Genomic DNA, 23,715 nt, shown 5'->3' with positions numbered 1-23,715 from the left:
AAGGAAATAAAACCACGATCAGAACCCAACTACTGAGTCTGGCTCACAACACAAAGCCAGCTTTCCAACAGAGATCCAAGACAAGCATCAGAAACTGGGATACATGGAATGTGTTAAAAGGTCCTCTCTCCCCCACCACAGTGGTGTCACACTGCGCCACAACCCCAGAGACACCTTGAGTGCCCCAAGTGCCTGGATGAGACAGGGATTCTTGGAGAGATCCCTTGCTGCAGAGCCACAGCAGCAAGAGACCTGATAACTCATGGCTAGTCTCGGAAGAGTAACAGCAGGTACCTGCTGCCAGGCCCTTCCTGCCAAACCAGGGCAAGGCAGAGACACTGCCAAATCCTTTTCTTCCATTAACAGAGCTAAGAGGTGTTAAGCATGAGGAGCAGCCCTGTCCACAGCAGGGTAACACACACACACACAGATGGGCTCCACCAGAGCAAGGAGTACTCCCATAGCACCAGACATAGGTTTAGACAGCACCAGCAACACACAAAGGAACTGCCAGGACCTTGCTAGAGTTTTGTGTGATTTTTATTAATTTTTTTATTATTTTTTGTGGGGTTTTATTTTTTTTTAATACAGGCTAGCGTTGTACCCTTGCTAAAGCTGCTGATTCTGCCACATAAACTAGAACAGAAATTTCTCAGAAATTAAGTCAGTTCCCCTCCTTGTTAATACACTGTCTGCCTCCCAACTGAACACCGCTCTGGATTTGTATTTGCAGAAAACATTCCCTGTAAAAAGTCTGACGTGCAGCTACACTGTTCTGACTGAGGAATGAAGAAGCCAAGAGTCCACTGAACATTGGATTTTTCCCTGTACAACGTGGCCTGATGTGGAGTTTGGTCCACTGAGGACAGCGAGTTAACCGTAGAGATCGTCGTCATTGTCTTCGCTGTACACGTTGCCCCCGCTGCCACCGCCTGTGCCTTGGCTCGGACCAGCGCCGCCCTGGTTGCCTGATGGGAACCTACACGCAGCAGTGCAGGACAGGAGAGAAAAGAAGCTGTTCAAAAGCCTCCTTGCAGCTCAGCACCATCCCCTCCCTCTGCATCAACCTCCAGTGACAACTAGGATGGGCAAGAAGGAATGGGATGAAGCCTTAGGGAAGGTCAAATGGCTTATGGCTCCTGGCTGTCACTTGAGGTAAAGGAAAAAAAGAGACTTCAGGTGCACCAACAGAGCAGCTACAACCAACCTGCAGCATAGCCTACACCCACCATGCTGTGTCATGGTGCTCTAAGCTCAAGGCTGAATGGCAATGTGCAGTGCAAAAGAGGTTTGTTGCTCAGAACTCATCATAAAGCTGCCCCAGTGTGTGCTTGAGGCCTGGCTGAGCCACACTGCCCAGCCCTTGCACCTCACAGGTACCTGAAACTGCCAAAGCCACGGCTCTGCTGTAGGGTCTGTGCAAACATCTCATATTTCCTGATGTCGTTGTCACTGACAGAGCGGCGAGCAAAGCGCATGGCCTCCTCAAAGTGATCTCTGCGGATCTCAGGAACTGGATCATCCTCCTCCACCTCCTGCAGCAGGACAAAGGGACTAGGTGAGTTGTGTGCCCTAACTCCACAGGCCCAACAGCCGCTCACAGCTTCCCCCCAGGCTTGAAGGCTCCCAGCACCCTCCAAGGCGGGGGCTGGAGAGGTGTGCATGAGTCAGGGCTGTAGAAGGCACCTCCTGAGCAATGCTGACCATGAGGCATCCCAGGAGAGTCCTCAACCTCCCACAAGAAGAGAACAAAGTGCTTCAGCTCCACGCTCTGCACAGGAGCCCACTCATCCCCGAGGATGACAGAGGAACACCTCACACATGTGGGTAGGGAGAGCTCAGTACACCACTCACCATGGCAGAAGGGTTGGTTTGCCTCTCACGCTCTCGTCTGATCTCACTCTCGATGGATTCGCGGATGGCCAGTTTGCAGGCACGCTGGCAAATTTCTGTCAGGTCAGCCCCTGAGAAGCCATTGGTCATCTTTGCCAGGAAATCCAGGTCAACATCCTAGAGAAAAATATAAAAGGAAGAGAGGCTGTTCCTTTACACCTTATATCCTCAAGTGACAGAGAGGTGTCTTTAGATCCCAGGGTATCAAGGTGCTGCCTTAACAGTAGCCAATTTTGGAAAGATCAGCTGCTGAGATTCTCATTTTCAGGAAAAATTAGCCACATACAAAAGCAGGCTACACTCCTCACACCCACCCAGAATTCATGAAGTGGTTGTAAATGCCTCTGCACTTACAGACTTAGGGTATGACTTGCTCAGGTCTCAGCACGAGGAATCAAGCAAACACCATCAGACTGGAAATAAGAGATGGGGCACAAGCAGACCAAGACAGCTGACCTTCTCCTCTCCTCCCCCTCAGTTGAGAGAGTATTACTGCAACCTCCTTTGAAACTAAGTAGGTAAGCTTGACATAAAAAAGTTGGGGCTCCCACTTCATGTCTGTTTTTCTTTGATTAACTTTCAGCTGCATTATTGCCTCTTCCCAGGCAAGGGACACAGATCTTGCCTATGACAGGGTTCAGCAACAACTCAATGTAACAGTTCCTCTTCAATTCATATTTCACACTTGTGTATTCTAGACTTGTTTTTTAACCAGAGTGCAGGAATCTCTTCCACCTCACCCAAATAGGCTTTTCTGATCCTGCAGCATGAGCAGAACCCCATTATGTGACAAAGAGCTGCTGTGCCTGCAGACTAATTTCTGGCTTTGCTGACACCAAACCTCAGAGCTCCAGCTTCCTCTCCCATTCTATTACACAGATGAGCCTCCAGACCTCTGTGATGGCCACAGCTTGTGAAGAATACAAGCAGCATACAGCAAATTAAAGCCAGAAGTAGTCAGGGTGCAGATTCTACCTTTGCAACTGGTGATTTCCTCAGATTGGCTTTAAGGATTGCAACCCTGGACTTCTCATCAGGCAGGGGGATGTAGATGAGCTGATCCAGGCGGCCAGGGCGCAGGATGGCTGGGTCAATGATGTCTGGCCTGTTGGTGGCACCGATGATGAAGACATTTTTCTTGGTGGACATGCCATCCATCTCAGTCAGGATCTGGTTGATGACACGATCTGCAGCACCACCACCATCGCCGATATTCCCACCTCGGGCCTTGGCGATCGAGTCCAGCTCATCAAAGAAGAGCACACATGGGGCTGCTTGGCGAGCCTGCAAAAAACAGTGGGCACCATTATTACATGCTAATATTGCCCACCAAGGAGCATGCTGACTTCACACTAAGCCTTCCTCACCATTAACACAGCTCAGGAATACCAGAAGCTCTTCACAAGGAGAGCTTGGAAGAGCTGCTCCAGAGCAGTCTCTTGCCACACAAACCCTCCATTAAATTCTCCTGAACAACAAGTTGGATTTCCCTTAAGTGGAAACATTGTGAACCAAGCAGAAAAGCAGTAACTCCAATGCCTAGAGTGTAAAACAGAGCCATTTTGCTGGACTAGAACTCTCCCTACAAGATCTGAAGATGTCAACTGGCTATTCAGGCACTGAAGCAGGTGAGATATATCCAATGGAAAGGAGAAATCCAACTGTTGTCTTCAGCTACCTAATGCATAGTTCTAGGGAGCTGGATCTTTCTTCACAGTGTTCAGTGAAAGGAGGAAAGACCACAGGCACAAGGAGGTGCCTGCTGCAGCCCTCACTCATGCACACCTCTCCAGCCCCAACCCTGGAGGGTGTTGGGAGCCTCTTGACCTGGAGATACAGCTGTGAGCAGCTGAGAAAATCCCAGTAAGAAATAAGGAAGAAATTGTTCACAATGAGAGTGCTCCAACACCAACACACAGACTCAGAGAGATCAGGGATTCTCCACCCTTCACAGCTGTCCAGAACTCAATGCACTGAGCTGATGAACTTTCGAAGTCACCTCCCTGTTCTGAACAAACAGCTGAACTAAGTCTCTAGGTTCCTTCCCACCTAAATTTTTCTCCATTTTCCTGACAATGTTTTTCTAATAGCACTGTACTTCACCAAAGAGGATAATCCATGCAGACACCTTCTGGGACAGGAAATTACACTATGGGACAAGCAAGCAGGAGTGAGCTCCTTTCTAAACTGTGTATATTGTAGGACAAGAACCCATAGGATATTCTGAAATTCTGTAGATGATGACAGTTAATGAGGTGGTAAATGAAGTTTCCGGGGATGTGGAGTGTACATGTGCCCTCCCAACTATAGCCTCTGCCAAAGGCACTGGGGAATTTATCACCCTCTACTGACAGATGCCAACTGCAGTCAGGAAAAAGAGTTTCAACAGCTATGTTGCTGAAGAGGATTAATTCCAATACCAGGAAAGAACTCCTGCTCTCAGTGCAAATGGGGAAAACAGAAGACAGAAGACACAAAGAAGACACAAAGAAGAACCAGTAAGACAGATGCAGTGGAGACAAAGTTCTGGGGATACCTCAGCACAAAGACAGTACAGAGAGTAGGAGAAACACTTACCTTGTCAAAGATCTCGCGTACGTTGGCTTCAGACTCACCAAACCACATGGTGAGCAATTCTGGCCCCTTGATGGAAATGAAGTTTGCCTGGCATTCATTGGCAATGGCTTTGGCCAGCAATGTCTTACCACAGCCAGGTGGCCCATAGAAGAGAACCCCTTTTGATGGGGTCATGCCAAATTTGAGGAACTTGTCTGGGTGCTCCACAGGATACTGAAAGAGAACAAAACAAAAACCTCTCATGATGAGCCACAACAGGCTATCTTGGAAGTACAGAATGATTTGGACAGGAAGGGACCTTCAAAAGATCATCCAATCCAAGTCCCTCTGCCATGGGAAGAGACACATTTCTCCGAGTCAGTTTTGGTTCTACCAAAAGCACTACCTGAGATTTCTGGTGGATTAAACACAAGATGCTGCCAGGTGCCACTGCAGTTTTTAAGTGGACACTGGCTTGGAAAGGTGGATAAAAGAACCCATTTACCTCTAGGAACTAAGTACAGTTCAGTACTTTCCCAAGTACCAAAGTTTAGTACTTCCCAGCACACTTAACCTCAGCTTCACTCTGCCCTGCAGAAGTAAAAGGGGACAGCTCATTACCTAATCTATTTGCTCTGCTCTCCAGAGACAGCAAGGTGTCTTGATGTGAGCCTTTATCCTCAGCAACGAGGTCACATACAAGACAGGAGGTGATTTTAACATCAGAAAGTTAGACTGAAAATTTAGATTCTTTTATTCACAGACAGGATGTTTCTACAGCGCCAGCTGAAAGCAGGAATGTACCCAATCCAAACCATACTAGTGCAGACACCTGGAGTTCCCACAGATCATTTGCAACATTTGGTCCTATTCCCCTTTGTAGAGGGCTTCAAAATTACTTCTCACCTGTCCCTGTGCTAAGGCTGATGGGGAATCCTTCAGAAGCTCTCTATACGAGCACCTCCATCCACTGCACAGCAGATAAAGCTACCAAGCAGGATGATTCTCATCAGTGGTCCTACTGCTGTGCTCCACTTAAGAGGCAGAACTGTGGCTGTTTCTGCATGTTGCACAACACCCACATAAAATGCCACAGCAGACTCAGCTCAGCAGAACATAATGCTGCTTCCCAATGCCTTCCTCTCCAAGTTCACTTAAGATGGAACAGCATGGTATTTACAGCCCATTACAAGTAGATGCCATAAAGCCTCTACATATCCTCTGCTTGCAGCCCAACAGGAAACTAAAGATATTCTATATTTTATTATTATATTTTTAAGTTGGCTAAGCAAAAAAATCTGTTGTAAAGCCTTACCTGTACAAGCTCCTGGAGTTCCCTCTTGACATCCTCTAAGCCACCAATATCTTCCCAGGTAACTTGTGGCACCTCCACCACAGTCTCCCGAAGAGCAGAAGGGTTGCTCTGGCTCAGAGCCCACTGTTGTTAGAAGAAACAGTATTATATGAATTCTAAATGTTACGTTCTTTTGCTTCAGAGAAGCAATTAATTTCACCCAGAAGAATATGGAACACTCCTGCATTACCCTGAAGTCATCCATGGTCACTGCCAGAGAGTTCATCACTTCAGCATCGATGGTTTCATCTTCCAGGTCTATGAGATCCATCTTCTTTCTGATCGCCTGAAGAGCAGCTTCTGAGCAAAGAGCAGCCAAGTCAGCACCAACATGGCCATGGGTCTCGTTTGCCACCTGAAAGCAGAGCACTGACCATGACTCACAGGGATACCAGCAAGGGGCAACATGCTCTGGTCCCTCTGGGAAGGAGAGCCACACCAGGGCTTTGCTGCACATTCAAGACAAGTGCTAACACTGTGCCTTCTCCTGCCTACTAGCGATCCAATCTGCATCTGGAATTTAGAAAGGTAACCCTGAGGACTGCAGTTCTTCTTTCAGGACAGAGATGACAGGAACCATTCAGCTTACAGGTGGTGCAGTGACATCACGATGCTCATCCAGCTGTGTGTGAGCTTTTTCAGGGCTACTGTACTTTTAAAGGCAATGACACAGCAAACAAATCCAGGACAACAGTGACAAGGCCCTTCCAGAGTGGAATGATATACATTTGTTTCACTTAGCTGTACCATTCCTAACCAGTTAGCAAGGACTTTTGGTCACTGGTAAACTGGTCAGAAGGAATCCCAGGGATCACCCTTTCATGCAGCTCCAGGCTGTCCTGAAAAATCAAGCCACTGCACTTGTACAATCAAGCCTTAACAATTCTTCCACTACGAAACGGAGCACTGTGAATGAGACAAGCTTTCCTAACGGCACAATACTCACCTGCTCCAGATCCACATCATCAGCCAGTTTCATGTTTTTTGTGTGAATCTGCAGGATCTCCAGGCGCCCAGTGGCATCAGGGATACCAATATCTACCTCTCTGTCAAAACGACCTGGGGAGTACAAGCACACACTGAGCTGCTGATCCTGTACACCACAGGAGCTGCAGTTGCTGCCTTTCTCTGAGTGAAAAAATGTTTTCCACAAAATATCAGACTACGACATGGTTTTGGGCTTGCCTGCAACATCTGCCAGCACAGTAGAAGAGACAGATCAGAAAAGGAGGAAAGGCATTAGGCATTTAGGGAAAGTGAGACTACTGTGGGACTAACAGTAAGACCTTGGGATTACACAGCAGAGAAGATTGCACATTTAGTAACTTTTTCTGAGCCGCATTTTTGGGAAAATAGGCTTCACTGAACCAACATACCATGAGACATTTTTGTTTATTTATACCTTTGTGTCTTTGTCACAGGAGTAAAAATACTGATTTAATTTTTTAGAACCTTCACAGCATTATCCAAGGGGTGATACACATGAGGAAAACGGCACCACTGCAATATTCACTAAGATATGTACACCTCTATTTTTCCTCCAGCCACAACTGTGCTTTCAAGTGGCACACTACACATTTAAGAGGCCAATCCCTGCTGCACACTTGACAGTTTTGCTATTACAGACTCTACTAGCTGGTCATACACCAGACATTCATGTTTTGGAAATCTGAGTCTCCAAAATTACTGTACTGTTCATTAATAAAAGAAGCCCAAATCAGGTAATTCAAAGCCTTCTGCAATCTAATGCATGAACATCCCCTTAGGCATTTCCTCCTTAAGTGTGTCCTGAAATAGCTTCACCTAAAGCTAGCACACTTTTCCCACTTCTAAGTATTATTTCTACACATGCTCACCTAACATGGCATAGAAAATGACATCAAAGGCTGCAAGCCCAGAAAATAATTTCTAGCAAGGAGCTGGAGACAAGTCAATACTTTATGTAATACATGTTCAGCATGACTTTCTGCTCAATGGGGGACCCTTATGGGGCCCCTGAAGCACGGCCTGTCACAAAGCGTGTGACACACAGGGAAGAGAGGGCCGGGGCGGTTACCAAATCGCCGGAGCGCTGGGTCGATGCTGTTGGGTCTGTTGGTGGCTGCCATCACGATCACATGTGCCCTCTGCTTCAATCCGTCCATGAGGGTCAGCAGCTGAGACACGATGCGACGCTCCACCTCCCCATGTGTCTGCGGGGACACAAAGGAGCGCTGATACCAACAGCTCTACAAAGAGCAAGGCAGCCAGCACGGCAGCCAGCGCTGTATCTGAGCCAGGAGATACAACAGCCGCCACAACATGGCAACAAATATCAACAACTGTATCTAACCCTCCTGGCGTCCAAGTGAATTCAGGTGTTAAAGAAATGCTGCTTTTCCCTGTAGTGAAATGCCAGCTGCTACAAAAAAAAGACACGCTAATTTACCTCCTACAGGCTCTCTTTACCTTCTCTCTCTTAGGAGCAATGGCATCCAATTCATCAATGAAGATGATGGCAGGAGCATTCTTCTCTGCTTCTTCAAAGGCTTTCCTCAGGTTGCTCTCAGACTCACCAGCTAGCTTGCTCATGATCTCAGGACCTAAAAAACAGCAATGCTGTGCCACTCAGAAGAGAAGCAGCTAGCCCCAAAAACGCGCAGCTGAATATTTTTAGTACAACATCCACATGGGACAAGCTATAGTTCAAGCCAAAGCAAATACTATCAAATTCACTAAATCTGCAGCTGAAAGACAAGACCAGCATGCAGAATTAGTTTCTATCATTATTTTGGTGTTTCCAGTTTACTCTAAGAGAATGCAGCACTAGACAATGAGCTACCTTTAGCTGCCTCTTTCCTTACCCTATTTCACACTTGGTGAGCTTCTCTGTAATGTGCCACCACACACAGTTAATGCCAGTCCTAGCTTGCAAGAGAAGCAATCAAATTATAAGGTGATGAATTACCAGGATAGGGAAGGAAAAAGCTCTATGAAGCCATCTGTAGTTTACATTACACATGTATATATTTTCCCCTATATGATCCTATAAATTAGTTCAAAAAAATCAAGAAAACCAACTACAAACGAGCAAAAGCACAACCCCCATCTCCTCTAAAAGGTTAAATACAAAATTGAATTGTGCAAGCACACTGATCCCAAATGGATGGACAGCATTCTCCTGACATCTACAACTGCTGAACACTATTGCAGGTTTAGAGATTTATTCAGTTTTTACAGATTTTACTATCATGCTGATGGCAGTGGTAATGAAAGGAAAACATGCTTCTGAAGGATCCAAGAAAAATAAACCTGACCCTCAGGTATAGGCAGCTGTCAGCTGCAGAGACACAGGTGTGGTGGGCAGGTGCTTTGAATATTTCATTACAGGTAACTCACCAATTCTTATCAGCTCTGTCTGCAGCTCCGGACTGGGGCCAGCAGGCAGTGAATGCATCGCTAACTCTGACAGAGTTATTTTTATTATGCAATACATGTACAAGCATCTAAAGAAATGGCTGGAGCCTTAGCATTCAGTGACAGCTTCCACACACTTGAGAAAGTATGACAGGGTGACATGTGCCTAAAATTAGCCGTTTACATCCACTCTCTTGAGATAAAAGCAAGTCCCTAATCCTACTGCTGGTCACTGCTGTGCTGTGTTATACTGTCCTTCACTTTCACTGTCACATGATTGAAATTGCAGAAGAAAAGCTGCATTCCTTCAGTAAAAATATTCTATTATTCCAGCACCAACTAAAATCAGACAGAAAAGCAGTGTGGAAAATTCAGAATTTGGTCCTTACTAGGTATTAACTAGTAGCCACCTCAACTGCTACAGGTGAGACTTATCAACAGTTCTGTCGCTTGTAGCTAAGTCCAAAGGATCTCAGTTTTCAGGAAAGTTCCTTTCAAATAATGTACTGTGAAACAAAAGAGGTCTCTGTGCTTTACTTGAGGGGAAAGAGGAATCCACAGCAGCAGCTTCTTTTCTGAATAGAACATGGTGGGAGCAAAGCCAGAAGCCCTGACAGTTCTGCCTTCAGCAACACAAATGGACAGACAGACACCAAACCCCTGTGTCTCAGCACAATCTTCCAAGCACTCTGCTAAAACACAATCAAGCTTCAGGAAGCTTCACTACAGATACTTCCATACAAAGGGCTTCCAAGTGTCCCCAGAGGCATGCTTGAAAGAGGTAAGGAAGGATGTCAGGAAGATAATACGGCTCTACAAGCCCTATTAACACCATTCCTTACCATATGATGGACACAGCAGACCTGGGGCCAAAGCAGCCTCAAAACTTACCATTGATCAGGAAGAAGAATGCCCCCGTTTCATTGGCCACTGCTCGGGCAATCAGTGTTTTACCAGTGCCAGGAGGACCATACAGCAGGATCCCACGTGGAGGCTGAGGACAAAGACAAGGGTCTTAGGTTGCAAATATTTAAGTGCTTAATCAGCTTCACAGTGAATTTGTAAGCATTTGATAATGCCAGTCTGAAACTGCGATGCAAACTCATGCAACAGCTGCCATGTCAGCACTGCTATCAACACCCTTTACTACTTCACACAACACACAACAAAAACCTTGCCAGTAACTGGCAGTGCTGATTCAAAGCATCACTCTGCTTTACAAGCTGCTGGTGTTTCAGTCTGTGTCCAGAACACGTAAACGAATACCCTCTGAAGACTAGCATTAGGAAAACCGCAAAAACCTACACCACAAATTATTTATTCCCTTCTCCAATACCTCCTAAATCTCTCTTCTGGAGAGACATCTCTCAGGGCAAGCCCACTAATCCACCTGCACATGCAGACGTACCTTCACCCCTATGGCCTTGAAGAGAGCAGGGTGTCGGAGGGGAAGTTCCACCATTTCTTTGATTTGAGCCAGCTGCTTCCGGCAGCCACCAATGTCATCATAGCCCACCTCATTCAGCGACTCCTCTTCATCCTACCCGGGAGGAAATACATCAAACATCTGAGTGAAAACAATAGTTCAACAAACCCTCCCAGTCTACAGAAGCCAGGAATATGGCTTTTTAGAAATTTCTTGCCTGTCTTGAGATTCTTCCTGATGTCTTCTATAATTATTCTTAGCTCTGTCTTCCCAGACATATAAAGAGAATTGCCTGCACATACTCAGACTTCACTGAAGCCCACCCTCTGGAATGACAGCCTCTGCTGCCAGGTTCCCTACAGACTCTAACACAAAACAAGCTCTGTGACTCTTTGATGGGGCTAATGGAAGTAACAAGAGACAATGTCAGTTTAAAATACACTTACTCCTTAGAGTAAATGCTATCTATTTGGCATATTCTAACTGCCAGTTATTCAGGTGCAGTGTTACCTTTTGAGACTGACTCCAATTGTCAAGAGAATGTTATGGTCTAGACATATGGATAAGAACAGTCAACCAACTCTTCCTTCTCAGTATCTATCCACTCACCTGTCCAAACCTTTATTGGCCTCAGTTATTTAGGCTGCACTAAAATAATAACAAAGCCTAAAATTTCAGAGAGGCTCAGCTCAACTCCCACCTGTCTCAAGCAGGTCTCTCAAGAGCTGGACTTAACAAGCACTGAAGGTTTTAATTTTGGAGACTTCTGCCCTCTCTGGGGTCCGCTCTAGGACTGGGGGAAACCTTTTTCCAAGTATCTACTGGAAATTTCCCTTGATCCACCTTATGCTAGTGCATCCAGTCATGTCCCTGGCACAGCTCTCAGAAGCCATGTCATCTATCCCTTCCCATCAGGCAGTTGCCAGTAGGTCTTTGCCTTCCCTTCTCCAGGCTGCATTATGCCATGATACCAGTCCCTCTTCCCTCATTCTTGACCATCAGCTCCTCATAATTTTTGTGGCCTAGACTGAACTCACTCCTGTCTATCTCTGCTGTGGCCCGAAGAGGCCAAGTAGGATGCATGGAGTGCCCAGGTGCAGTCTCACAAAGTCACAGAGGTGTTTTTCAGAAGGCAGCTAACAACAAACCAGCACTCACACTATTTGCGGGCAGGAAAAGGTACTTATTCTATGAAGTATGCACCCACCTCAGCTCATTTCCCTCAGATTTCCTACTCTCTCTAGTGAGGTTGCAAAAACTTGTCAGACAAGCCCCTCAGGCAGCCACAAGATTGCAACACTCAAGGCTAGACATGTTAATGAACTGAGGAACTTTTATTGTTTTAATGTAAACCATTTGAGAATTTCAAATTTCTCTCAGAAAGAGTGCCTATTACTTTCTTTTCACATGGCATGAAATTTAGCACCACTGTAAGCTCTCTCTGCTATGGATCAAGGGAACACTGGAATCAAAAGATGCATCCAAGCATAGTGTGAAATATCTGGAAGCAGATGCAAAACAGCTGCTGCCAAAGCATGGCATCTCATCAGCAAACCTATCCCCTGGTGCTTTCAGCATATGAGGAAGACACTGGAAGTACCTTTCTCTAACTACCTTCAGCAGCAGCAGATCTCCTGAAACCAGAATTTCTGACCATTACATTCCGTAGATAAAATGTCAAAACAGGAACTGCAAACACTGCTGCCCTCAAGGACTGGCCCAGAAACAGGCCTTGGACAGAGGAAATCCAGCAGGAGAAGCACATGGCAGGGTTCAGCTCACCTCCCGTTTGATGGGCTCTCCCTCACAATGGATCACTGTGTCTGGAGCCACTATGCAGTACGGGCTTGGATCTGTCTCCACCACTTTGAACTCCACTGCACGCATCCCTCCACGCACCAAGAAGATGTCACCTGTAAAACCCCACACATCAGTGGCCTCTTGCAACCCACATCTGCAAAATGTCAACCCCTGCAAGACCAGCAGCCCCAGAGTTTAAGGAAGTCAGTCACACAGGCAGACACTGTGGCATTTATGACACTGTTTTGCATGTTAAACTCAAGAGCTGCATCCACTTCAACAGCCTGAGCACTGTTTCAGTTCTCAAATTTCATCCACTAAAAAACAAAACAATAGAAAAGAATACCCTGCCCAAATACAAAACAAAAAGGCGAGAAATCACAGTTTTTTTCCATTTGGTCTCAATTTAACATTTTTAGAACAGACAAAAAGCCTTAACTCAATAAAATTAATTTTAAATTTATTGTAACTAGTTGATACTAGTTATAACTGCTTATCTCCAGAAAAAAGAACAATATATAACACTGCACTGTGACTCCTGGCTGCACTGGGCTACAGACCCTGCCTAACTTCGACTTGTGCATATAGTATACTTTCATCTATCGTATGGCAGAAGCGTCATGAACACAACCCCAAAAGTGTGCTTGGTCTTCTACTCACTCTCCCAGTTATTCCTTAAATTACTCTAAAAAAGTTAATTTAGACAGAGTGCCAGCTGGTATACATGTCTTGGTTTCATCTGGGTTAGAGTTCATTTTCTCCCCAGTAGCTGGTTCAGTGCTGTGATTTTGATTCAGCTGAGAATGATGTTGATGATGTTTCAGCTGTTGCTCTGCAGTGCTTACCCTGACTCAAGCACTGGCCAGTTTCCCATGTTCTGCCAGGAGCAGGTGCCCAAGAAACCAGGAGGGAGCATGGCCAGGAGAGCTGACCCAAATGGATATTGCATGCCATAGAACACCATGCCCAGTGCAAAAAACGGTGGGGATTTAACTGGGAGTCATCACACACTGATGAGGAACAGGCTGGGCATCATTCAGCAGGTGGTGAGCAACTGTCTCAGATGTCATGCAACACCTGTCTTTTTGGGTTTCATTCCCTGTATTTTCCATTACTGTTATTATACTTTACTTCAATTACTAAAATATGTTTAACTCACAAGTTTTTCCTTTTTCCTGATCTGCTTTCCATCCCACGGCTAGCTGGGGAATGAGTAGCTGTCTGATATTTAGTAACATGCGGGGATCAACGGATAACAGTCCTTCTTGGCAGTCAGCACAGGGTAAAAAGGGTTGGCCTAATAACAGATCTGATCAGAACATGTTAAGCCAAATTTGTTTTAAGAATTCCATCCATATATAATAGTAGCTGGTGATGGCGTTTATTCGTGCTTGTTCTCAGGGTGTCTTTTTAACACCTCACTTGGTGTAGGTGTCCCCTGTACTGAGGTTTATTGTCCTTGCTGCCTGGGCTAACGTGATCTTTGTGTTGATCCTTGCAGCAGCAGCTTATGATGAGATGGAGCTGTCGGTCCCGAGATGAATCTGAGGAGTGAACTGAGCACTGCCATCTGCTCTGTACTTCGGGAGCCATCCATTGGGAACCACTGGTAACTGCACCTCTCCTACATCTCCCTCCTGAGGTCTTCCTTCCCCACTGTCTTCCAAAGCCAGGCTAATTACAATAGCATTTGAGCATTTTAAAGATTTTTAATATCCTTTCAATACATCTGAAGCCAGCCTGGTTTTTATCACAGAATTTCCTGAGTTGGAAGGGACTCATGGGGATCACTGAGTCCAACTCCTGATCCTGCACAGGACAGACCCAAGGACCACATCAGGCGCCTCAGGGTATCATCCAAATGCTTCTGGAATCCTGGCAAGCCTGGTGCTGTGAAACAGTACGTTGTTGAATGTGATTCAGGTCTTGTTTACAGTTAATATAAGAACATGATCCAGAGGGGAAAGTGTCCAGGCTAGTGGCTACCTAAAACATTTTGGAATTTCACTCCTGAACAAGTGTAGAATCCTGAAAAACTAGTAAATATGTGGAAAAAGTTGTGCTGTCATGCTGGCAGCTCCAGAGAGACACAAATCACTGCAAGGTGCTGGGACCTTGCCCAGCACACTGGAAGCCTATTCTGTATTATTCCATACTCTAAGAGGAAAAAAGTCTTCGGATCTGATGACAAAACATCAGGTACTGAGGCTACTTCATTCCCAGGGACTGGCAAAGCATGGTTTTCAGATGGTGTATTGCATTCCCTATCATTCACCAGCTTCTGGAAAACCAAATGATGCTATGGACTGCTCATGACTACATGGGAAAGCAAAGGCTGATGGAAACAGCAAACTTTGGGACACACATTTAGCAAAAGCTGCCTGGTGACTGCCTCCCCCCAGCCAACATTTTTACACACTGTAGAAGGAGATAAAGTTCCTGTAGTGTACATAAAAAATAATCTGTGATAAACAGTCTGGGTCACTGCTGCCTCTGGCAAAGGCAAACCCATGCATGGTTCTGCTTTTCCACACATTGTTCTGCTTTTCCTCAAGGACCTGGGTGCACTTTGTGTGTGATATGGAGGGTGGAAAAGCCCAGTGTATGGGTCAAGGTAATTTGATTTTAGGTGAGAGTAGGAAATTAACTAAATTGCATGATTCTAATTGTTACATAATGTTCATATGATCACTTCTGTGGCAGCTATATTCACATCACCACATTCAGCATCTTACAGCAGCCGACTCCACCACTCCAGATGTGGGGATCTGAACCTGACTCCCCTTCAATTACCACATTAATGAAGGATGGACTCTGATGAAACAGGGTAAGCACAACATAAACCAAACCAATTGATTAATATGCAGGCAACTCACCAATTACATCACATGGCAGCGACTTAGTTGAATAAGATCTTCTCCCAAGTTCCACCTAAGCCTTTCTGATCTTCTCTCATCTCATATAGCTAAAAAATGGAGGAGAACTACCAAATTGCTCTGCCAGACAGCAGCAGCAATCACTCCTTCTGAAGATTATGGAAAATTTAAATCACCATTAGCAAAGTCTCTCCCTACAGATGCTGGTGTAATGCTGCATGGAGATCTATGCAAGCTTCTAGAAATTCTCCATATTTAGTTTCAGGACTAGCTCACACTTGCAGCTGTGAGGACTTCAATGACAGGCATTATTACCTTTCCTGATGGGTCTGTAAGCCTCCAAGAAGTATGGCTTCAGATAGACCTCAAACAGATTCCCTGTGATCCCTTCTACTGTGTCATCAATTGGCAGCACGTGGATACGTTTGCCGTATTTCACATCTGGGCAAGGCTGGATACTGCAAAACAAGAAAACTCCAGTTAGAGCTGGACTTGCACCTCAGTGTTACACCTGGACAAGAAAAGACATGCCCCTTCCCAGGAAAGAACATCCAAAGACCATCAAAAGTCCTGGTGAGACTTCCTACTCACACAGAAATATTTCAGCGCTGACAAAGCAAAAATCATACCCACCAAAAGCTAGTCTTCACAGCATACACTTGCCTTCACTCCTTTCAGCCCCGTCCAACACCACTGGAGAGTTTAATAGCTTCTTCCTACCCTTCTGCTTTTCTGCAGACGTCCCCTCCACATTCACACATCTCAAATGTAGTCTAAAGACTGATTAGAGTCACGAGGTAGCTTTTATATCAGCAAGGTACTGGAGAACCAGCTACATGGAAAAGTGAGCTGGGGAAAATACTTTCTTCCCTCCTCTCTCTCACTATAGTGCCCAGAGTCCCTATTGCTGACAAAACTGATTCCAAGCAAAGGCTCTCACAGTACCAACCGGGGGTGAACACCTTTGCAGGCATGTGTAGGTCAGTCCCACTTTGTGAGAGCTGATGAGTAGGTTAAAGGCTGAAAGCTCTTTCCCCTTTTAAATACGTGCTACAGTTACTATTTTGCAATGTAGCAAAACAGCCTACTGTAGCAACAGCTCAAAGTATCCAACTGTGGCAGAAACTGGCTTCACCAGCTAAAAGAAGCCATGGAACTGCACCTGAGCACACAGCTTTTCATATGTGACTTTTATTACAGACTCCTAATGGATTCTTTTACTACCTGTGTTACAGAGAGCATAGAGCAAAATGGTAAAAGAGGAGAGAGACTGTCCCAGAAGGAAAATATTTGACACACCACAATCAGAAAGTGTTAGCACATTAATCTGGATTTTAGCAGAAACCAGGACACAGTAACACTATAAGCAAAAAAAATCTTTGAGGGCAAGTGAGCGAAAACTCCCTGATCTTGCAATGAATCAAGACAACTGGTAACACATTTGGGAAGCCTAGAACCACTACAGACATAGCTAACAGAGAAGATGACAGCATGGGCTGTCACACTAGAAGAGACTACAACAGGAATCTCCCATCAGGTTAAAGTAAGAATTCACCTCTACTTTAAATCCAAAGACACAAAGCACCATTCTGAACCAATTACAGTGGCGTTTAATACTTGCATTTTTAGTGGTAGAGGGATGGGTGGAACAGCCTCATTTCTCTCATCTAGTAAGTTTGTATGAAATACATTTTGTATTTAAACATTATTACAGATATCATTTCGTAAGTCTGGTGTCATAACCAGGTTCTCAGTTTCTCAGAGACAATGCTCAGGAGAAGCAGAAGCTGTTAGCTCTCCCTTATTTAAACCTGAAAACTACCATTTTTATGTTCAGGAAATGCTCATGTGCTACCGTTCTACCCATGCCCACTGCAGAATGGGATCTGTCTCCTGTAAGAAGCAGAGATCCATATTTCCATGTTTTACTACTTCTTTAAAGATCCTTCCAATTCAAATCATTTTATGATTCTGCTTCCTGCAAATGCTGCACAACAGAATGCCTGCAACATTTTTTAAGCATTCCCAATTTAATAATGATTTTTACAGCAAAAATTGGAATATAAACATCCTTGGGGCATTTTTAATCTTGCTATTTGGCTGTTCCACTTTTTCTCGCTTTCATTTCTAACAGGTTTTAACTTGTTTTTGCAATAGGGCAGCTCAGATATTATGAGATAATGTGTGATTGCTAATGTCTTCCATGGTAACACAGTGTCCTCACCTGATCACATCACCCAGGCGCACTCTCAGGTTGTTACGAACAACCCTATTCATGCGAATCTTCTCATCTGAGCAGGTATCATCTGATAGAACAATGCAGACTGCTTCTCTCCTCTTCTTTCCTTTTAGCAGGACAGTGTCTCCTCTGAACAGCTGCAGTTCATCCATCTTTGCCTGTAAACCGCAAAGTGTTAGAACAAGCTTTTGAAAAAACAGGAATTCAAGAATTTGAGGGAGAGTTATTGGACTTTAGAAATTACACCCTGAAGTGATATACTAAATCCAGAGGACAGATACTCTTACTGCAGTAGTATAGAGCTAATCCTGAAACCCGATGAAGGGCACAAGCTCAGTTGAATCCTACAAACTGAGACTCAAAAAAACATTTTATTGAGGAGGAGTGTCAGGAAACAAGACAACCCTCCCTCAGTGTTAACAGCTGTACGTTCTGACGCAAACACTTCTACTCATGTTGCAAAGTTACATTTCAAGTTAATAGACAGCAACAGCTTGCAAATTACCAGATTAAATGTTTTGCTTCTACAGATGACGCACCTGGGACAGTGACACAACACTGTTGTCTTCATTGATAGCTTCATCAACAATTAACCGATTGGGCCTGTTCTTCTGCTTCAGAATAGCAGTCGATAAGTCATCGGCTTTAGAGCTGGGAGAGAAAACACAGTTTATGAGCCTGAAGGATACTGGCCCTGCCTAGCCACCCCTTGTTTTCATCTCCACTTTTTACAAGTTTCTTTGTTGTCTTGTCTTTTATAAATTCTACTTCTTTGTAGCACAAAGGAGAACATTACTTCCCAGGGACCAGTTGCAGGAGTTCAAGGGAGGATGTTTTCTGTCAGTAAATGTAACTATGAGCTTCCAATGGATACAGCTATGAAGCTATCTATGAAAAGAAGTGGTCAGTGAGATCTTGCTGACTGTAAGATGTTTTGCCTCAATGAATTAGTCAGACTCATCTGAAATCACATGTAACTGCTGCCAACAAAACAAAAGTTTAACTCTATTTGGTGTCAAATCCCAGATAAATAGCAGCATTAAAGGACAATGCTGTGGCAACCCTGACATGAAGAGCTGTAAGAGTTTAGCCTGCCAAGGCCTGTTTGTTAAACCTAGCAAGCTGTAGCAATACTCAAGTGCTCACAGAAAATGATTTTGTGTTGGGTTTTTTTAGCTGTTTTCCGTAACTTCACAAAAGTCACTGCAGCTCTGGCCTATAATGCCACAAGAAATACACAAGATAATTTACCTCCCTTGACAAAACGGATCAAGGAAATGGAAGAAGAGCAGATTAACTGTTCTCCTTCAAAATCTAATACAGCAAATAATTTACGCTATGAAAGCACATGAACTGGAACCAACTTATTAGTGAAGAGCTCTTGGAAGCTGCCCACTAGCCACACATAAGAGTGCTGCAGCTTCCCACAGTGGGCTGACTACTTTCTCCAAGTGTGTGGCTGTGTTAACATCTAAGGTCAGAAGAGAAAACCTTGCATGGTCTGACGTGATTCTGAAACAAAATAAAGAAAAACAAAGTCTTCCCCTGACCTAAGCAAGCAGCAAGCACTGGCAAAAAGTAGGGAGCTTTGTGGACAATGGCAGCAGCCATAACTTTGGCTCCATGTCTTCAGAGACAAGAATGACCAGAAGAAACCAAACTGTGAGTGCAAATGGCAGCTCTTGACATGTTCACTACAATTTTTAGAGTCCATCAGAGAGGGGTGACATACCTATGGTGTGATGTTATCCAGGTCCCTCCTCACCTCAAGACAGAGGCTTTTACAATAAAGGCTATGCAGTGTTGGCTCCCTTCTCTGACACATAAAAGGGGAAACAATACCAAGCAAGCCCATGAGAGCAGCCAGCTTGCTTTCAAAAGGTTTTCAAGCTTCCCTTCAAACACTGGCAGCAGAGGAAACATGTTACAAACCACAGACAACAATATTTTAAGTAAACAAAAGTTGTAAAACATTTTATTTCCTGGACTGCCAGCACTACTGAAAGTTACCTTTTCCTCTCTTTATTAAGGAGTGTAAGAGGTAAGATACTGCAGATCTATTGTCTGAGCAAAAAAAGACACAATAAAAGCTGTTGGATACATCCTGGAAAAGGCTCGTGAATTCCACAATCACTCTAAAAATGTGGTCTTGTTGCAAGTCCTAAAAAGCCTGTAATTTCCAGGAAAACTGAGAGAGCAATAAGTAAACTGAACAAATACATTATCAGGGCAGATTACAGTTAAACAGTGGATAAAAACCAACAACCTAGTTGTCAGGACTTTGCCTCCGCATTAGCTCCTGGCCACTGGAAACTAACCCAGCAAACAGATTTCAGGATTTCAACTAAGGGACACCAGGGAGACACAGTATTTGTTATTTGGGTTATTCAAAGTGTGACTGTAATTCCTCCCTCTGCACACAAGACGCAAATCCCAAGGCCTTTTTATCAGAAAACACTGCTAGACTTTGGCTACGTGAAATGTTGCTGAAACTAAATGTCTGTCCCTTGGGATGCAGGGGCTACTATTACAGCCAAAAAAACCAGCCTGGAACACCAAATCAAAAACAAACATTAGAGGAACTGGGTAACAACTGGAAGCTTTTCAAGTAACACTCTACACAAAACAAAAGCTGCAAAAAACTGGAGAGAAAGTTTGGATAGCTCCTGACATACAGCAGTGCAGAAGAACACAGCAAGAATCCACTTGGTTCTGTGAAGTAAGAGAAAAAAGTTTTAGTATGGAAGAACTGAACCTACAGTTCTCTGAGAAATGAGAGCTGGATCAATATCAGATAAACTTAGAGAGATCAAAAAGGATTGGAGGCATTAAAAATTGACTAAAAGTGTCCAAGAAAGAGCATCCAGGGAGCTCATTGTGCAGGGTCAGCTTCAGTGCTCTGACCTAACAGGTCTGCAGAGGGAAAAACAAAGATGCCACAAAATTACATGTCAGCTAGGTAGGGAAATGATGTTGTTTCTCTCACAGACAAGGGCAAGGTTTAGACAGACAAGCACTACCCATCTTTCAACAACAATTTGCAATATTGTTATCATCACCATTTGCCATCATTGCATCTCTCCAGGGGTTCCTCATGCTGCGGCTGAAATAACAGGGCAAAAGAGATGTCTGCACCTCAATCATGCTCAGAGAAACTCAAACATCTGTGGGAGGGAGAGCACAAACAGAAGATACCAAGCAGGAAAGCCTAAGGCATGGGTTGGGACTCTCTCCTGCCAGGAATCTTTGGGAAAGGACAGGGACAGAAAGCTAACCCAGGTAATTTTTAAAGCTTCTTGATGAGCTTCTGGTCAGAGACAGCCTGATGGAAACCTTCCAAACCACCTCCCTGACCTACCCAGTTTGTCAGCTCCCTCAAATGCTTTCCCTCTCACTCCTTTCTTTCCCTGACTTAAGAAAAGAGACACACTGAACAGAAAATGTAGCTTCAGAGCTGTTTTGGAATTAAAAGGTAATTCAACATCTCTATTATGCTGACCCTAGACAGAAGCCAGAAGTGAGGACACAATCACCAACACAACAAATGGCCAAGCTTGTATATAATGTGCATGACATCTGTAAAACTAAAGCAAATATGTACCAGCCCTAAAGGCCAACCATTAACAGGCCAACCATTTTCTCTCTCAGTATTGCAGTTCAACAGCCTCATTTGGAGTACCAGGGGGACTTTCTGCAACTTACAGAACCACAGAATAACCTGAGCTGGAAGGGACCCATCAGGATTATCAAGCCAAACTCCTGGCCCTGCATGGGACATCCACAACAATAACAGCATGTACCTGAGATCATTGTCCAAATGTTTTCTGAACTCTGCCAGGCTTGGTACTGTGATCACTTCCCTGGGGAGCCTGTTCCAGTGACCGACCACCTACAGGATAAACCTTTTCCCAATATCCACCCACAACCCTGACACAGCTTCATGGACTTAATTACATCAGTCAGTGGTTTCTCTCTGCGTCAGAGCTCCCCTCGTTCAGCAACTGATAATGCCCAGAAGCATCACAGGGTAGGGTATGAACAAGAGCAAAAAGTCATTACCAATTAGTGATCCTTCTGAAAATTATAACCAAATTCCAAAGACCCACTTAAAGTAAGGAAACAACCTGTTCCTTCAAGTTAGTGCTAAAAATTAGGAAAAAGCCACTTCCCAGAATGATTCCAGCTGCAGTAATGAAAGTGAAATCAGCCATTTCCTCTGCACACTGACGTGACTTTTTGCCACCACCCTTGTGAAATCACTTCCCAGATAAAACCTGTGAGCAATTTCTTACCAATCTGAACATCTGATTCACAGACTGAACTGCTTTTCTCAGGCAGGTATTAAAGAAAAAGAGTCATAAAACGTTTTTATCCCCAAGTGAAGTATCCGATGTATGTATTGACTGCAGACTCTGAAACCAGACAACCATGGGGGGAGTTTAGACACATTTCAGAGAAGCCAAGTTTTCAACATTGTTTCAGACAGGTTGGGAGAGGAAAACAGGGATCCCTTCAAAACTCACATTCCCTTAGTTTTTGGAATGCTACTTGCCATGCTGAGGCTCAGTTCAGCAAGATGGCTGCCAGCAGCTGTGACAAAAAAATGGCATCTAAAAAGTAACTGTGTTCCAGCTGCAAACTAACTTTTTCTGGTTCCTGCATGGGTGAGAAAAACTTTGCTGAAGTAGAAATCCCTTTCTAAAAACACTGCTAACCTCATCCACCTGCCCAACAGGGATCTGGGAATGTTACTTCCAGTGCAGACACAGAATGTCTGGCACGCCTCGGTGGAACTGACCCCGCAGGGCCAAGCAGGTTTGGATTCCAGGAGTTGTTAAAAAAAAGGAAAACATACTCGAAGAACACCAAAAGACACTATAAGTGCCTCTAGAGAAGTCAAAAAGTCACTTCGAGTATTCTTGGATTGGGAAAATTTATTTCTGGATTCTATTTTACTCCGCTCAAAATGCACGTGGGCTGCGTGCGGAGACTGTTACTCATTCCTAAGGAGCATGGAAGACGATCCTCAGCCTGTAAGTGAGCAGAGCCAACAAGAGTGAGGCAAGACACCCGAGACGGAAACCCCGCCGACCGCCTCGGCCATGCCCGGCACAATATGTCCGCCTCGGCTAGCGCCGAGTCACTCGCCAGCCGCGGCTCCGGGGCCGCTGCGAGCAGGAGGAGCCCGGGACGGGTGCGGAAACAAAGCGCTCCGCAGAGCGGGGCCCGCGGGGCGGGCGGCCTAGGCCGGCGACGGCACGGCGGGCGGCCCGGCCCGGCCTGCCCCCCGCCATGACTCGACACTTCCCGGCCAGGCCCGGCCGCGGCAGGGCGCAGGCGGAAAGCGGCTCAACCCCGTTCCGGCGCCGCCTCCGCCCGCCTGGGGCCCGCGGGCCGCCCGGGAGAAGCGGGCAGGCCGGACCGGGCCCAGGGCGCGGCGGGGCCTAGCCGCGGGGAGCGGCGGGGCCCGCACTTACTCGGATCCCGAGGCCATGGCGCTGCGGGGAGGGGAGAGGGGCGGCGGGCGGCGGCTCCTCGGGCGGGCGGGGGTCCGGAGGGTCGCGGGGGTCGCGAGCGGCGGGCGGAGGGCTCGGGGCGTCCGCGCTGCTTGAGCCTCAGCGCCGACTCATCGGCGAGGGGAGCCCCGCCCACGCCGCCTCGCCTGCCTAGCAACAGCGTGCGCCGGCCAATCGGAAATTCCGGCCGGCCGCCGTCTCGGCCAATGGGAGACGGCGAAAAAAATAAAGACCGAGGGCTCCGCCTTAGCCGCGCCCCTCTGTGTGCTCTGGCCAATCGTCACCAGCCAGGCGCCACTTCCCTCAGCCAATGGCAGTGCGGCTCTCCCTCCGAGCGGCAGCTCCGGACGGCCAATGGCGAAGAGCCAGCGACGGGACCATGCGGGAGGGAAGTCTCGTCTCCATAGCCGCCGCTGATTGGGCAGCTCCCGAGGGCAGGGCCAATCGGAGGGGGCGTGGTGCGCACGCGCGCCTCTCCCCACCGCCTAGAGCAGCCTCGTTGCAGCCGGCGGTCAGTGCGCAGCCGCGGGCCCGCCCTGCCCTGGGCTCCGGCAGCGCCCGGCCGGCCTCCAGCGCTCCGGGAGGCTGGGCGGCCGCAGCTCCTGTGGGCAGCCGCGGATCCTCGGGACAGCCGGTGGGCACCTCGGCACCCTCACAGG

General features: G+C 46.1%; 1 protein-coding gene across 1 annotated transcript; it reads right to left on the bottom strand.

Annotated features, from left to right (window-relative positions):
* Positions 1-522: 522 nt before the first annotated feature.
* VCP (valosin containing protein) lies at positions 523-23,121 on the bottom strand. The gene is made up of 17 exons (XM_021554694.2): positions 23,018-23,121; positions 18,080-18,191; positions 17,526-17,698; positions 15,617-15,759; positions 12,408-12,538; positions 10,608-10,739; positions 10,091-10,193; positions 8,252-8,385; positions 7,860-7,995; positions 6,750-6,862; positions 5,994-6,158; positions 5,765-5,887; positions 4,471-4,683; positions 2,869-3,177; positions 1,855-2,010; positions 1,381-1,535; positions 523-979 (listed from the first exon to the last, which is right to left on the bottom strand). The coding sequence occupies exons 1-17, from the start codon at positions 23,032-23,034 to the stop codon at positions 874-876; spliced, it is 2,421 nt and encodes an 806-aa protein (XP_021410369.1). The 5' UTR covers positions 23,035-23,121; the 3' UTR covers positions 523-873.
* Between the last annotated feature and the right edge of the window lie 594 nt (positions 23,122-23,715).

The sequence above is a fragment of the Lonchura striata genome, chromosome Z (assembly GCF_046129695.1).
Source record: "Lonchura striata isolate bLonStr1 chromosome Z, bLonStr1.mat, whole genome shotgun sequence".
Taxonomy (NCBI): domain Eukaryota; kingdom Metazoa; phylum Chordata; class Aves; order Passeriformes; family Estrildidae; genus Lonchura; species Lonchura striata.
The sequence above is the reverse complement of the archived record's forward strand: the minus strand, read 5'-3'. Positions and strand labels throughout refer to the sequence as shown.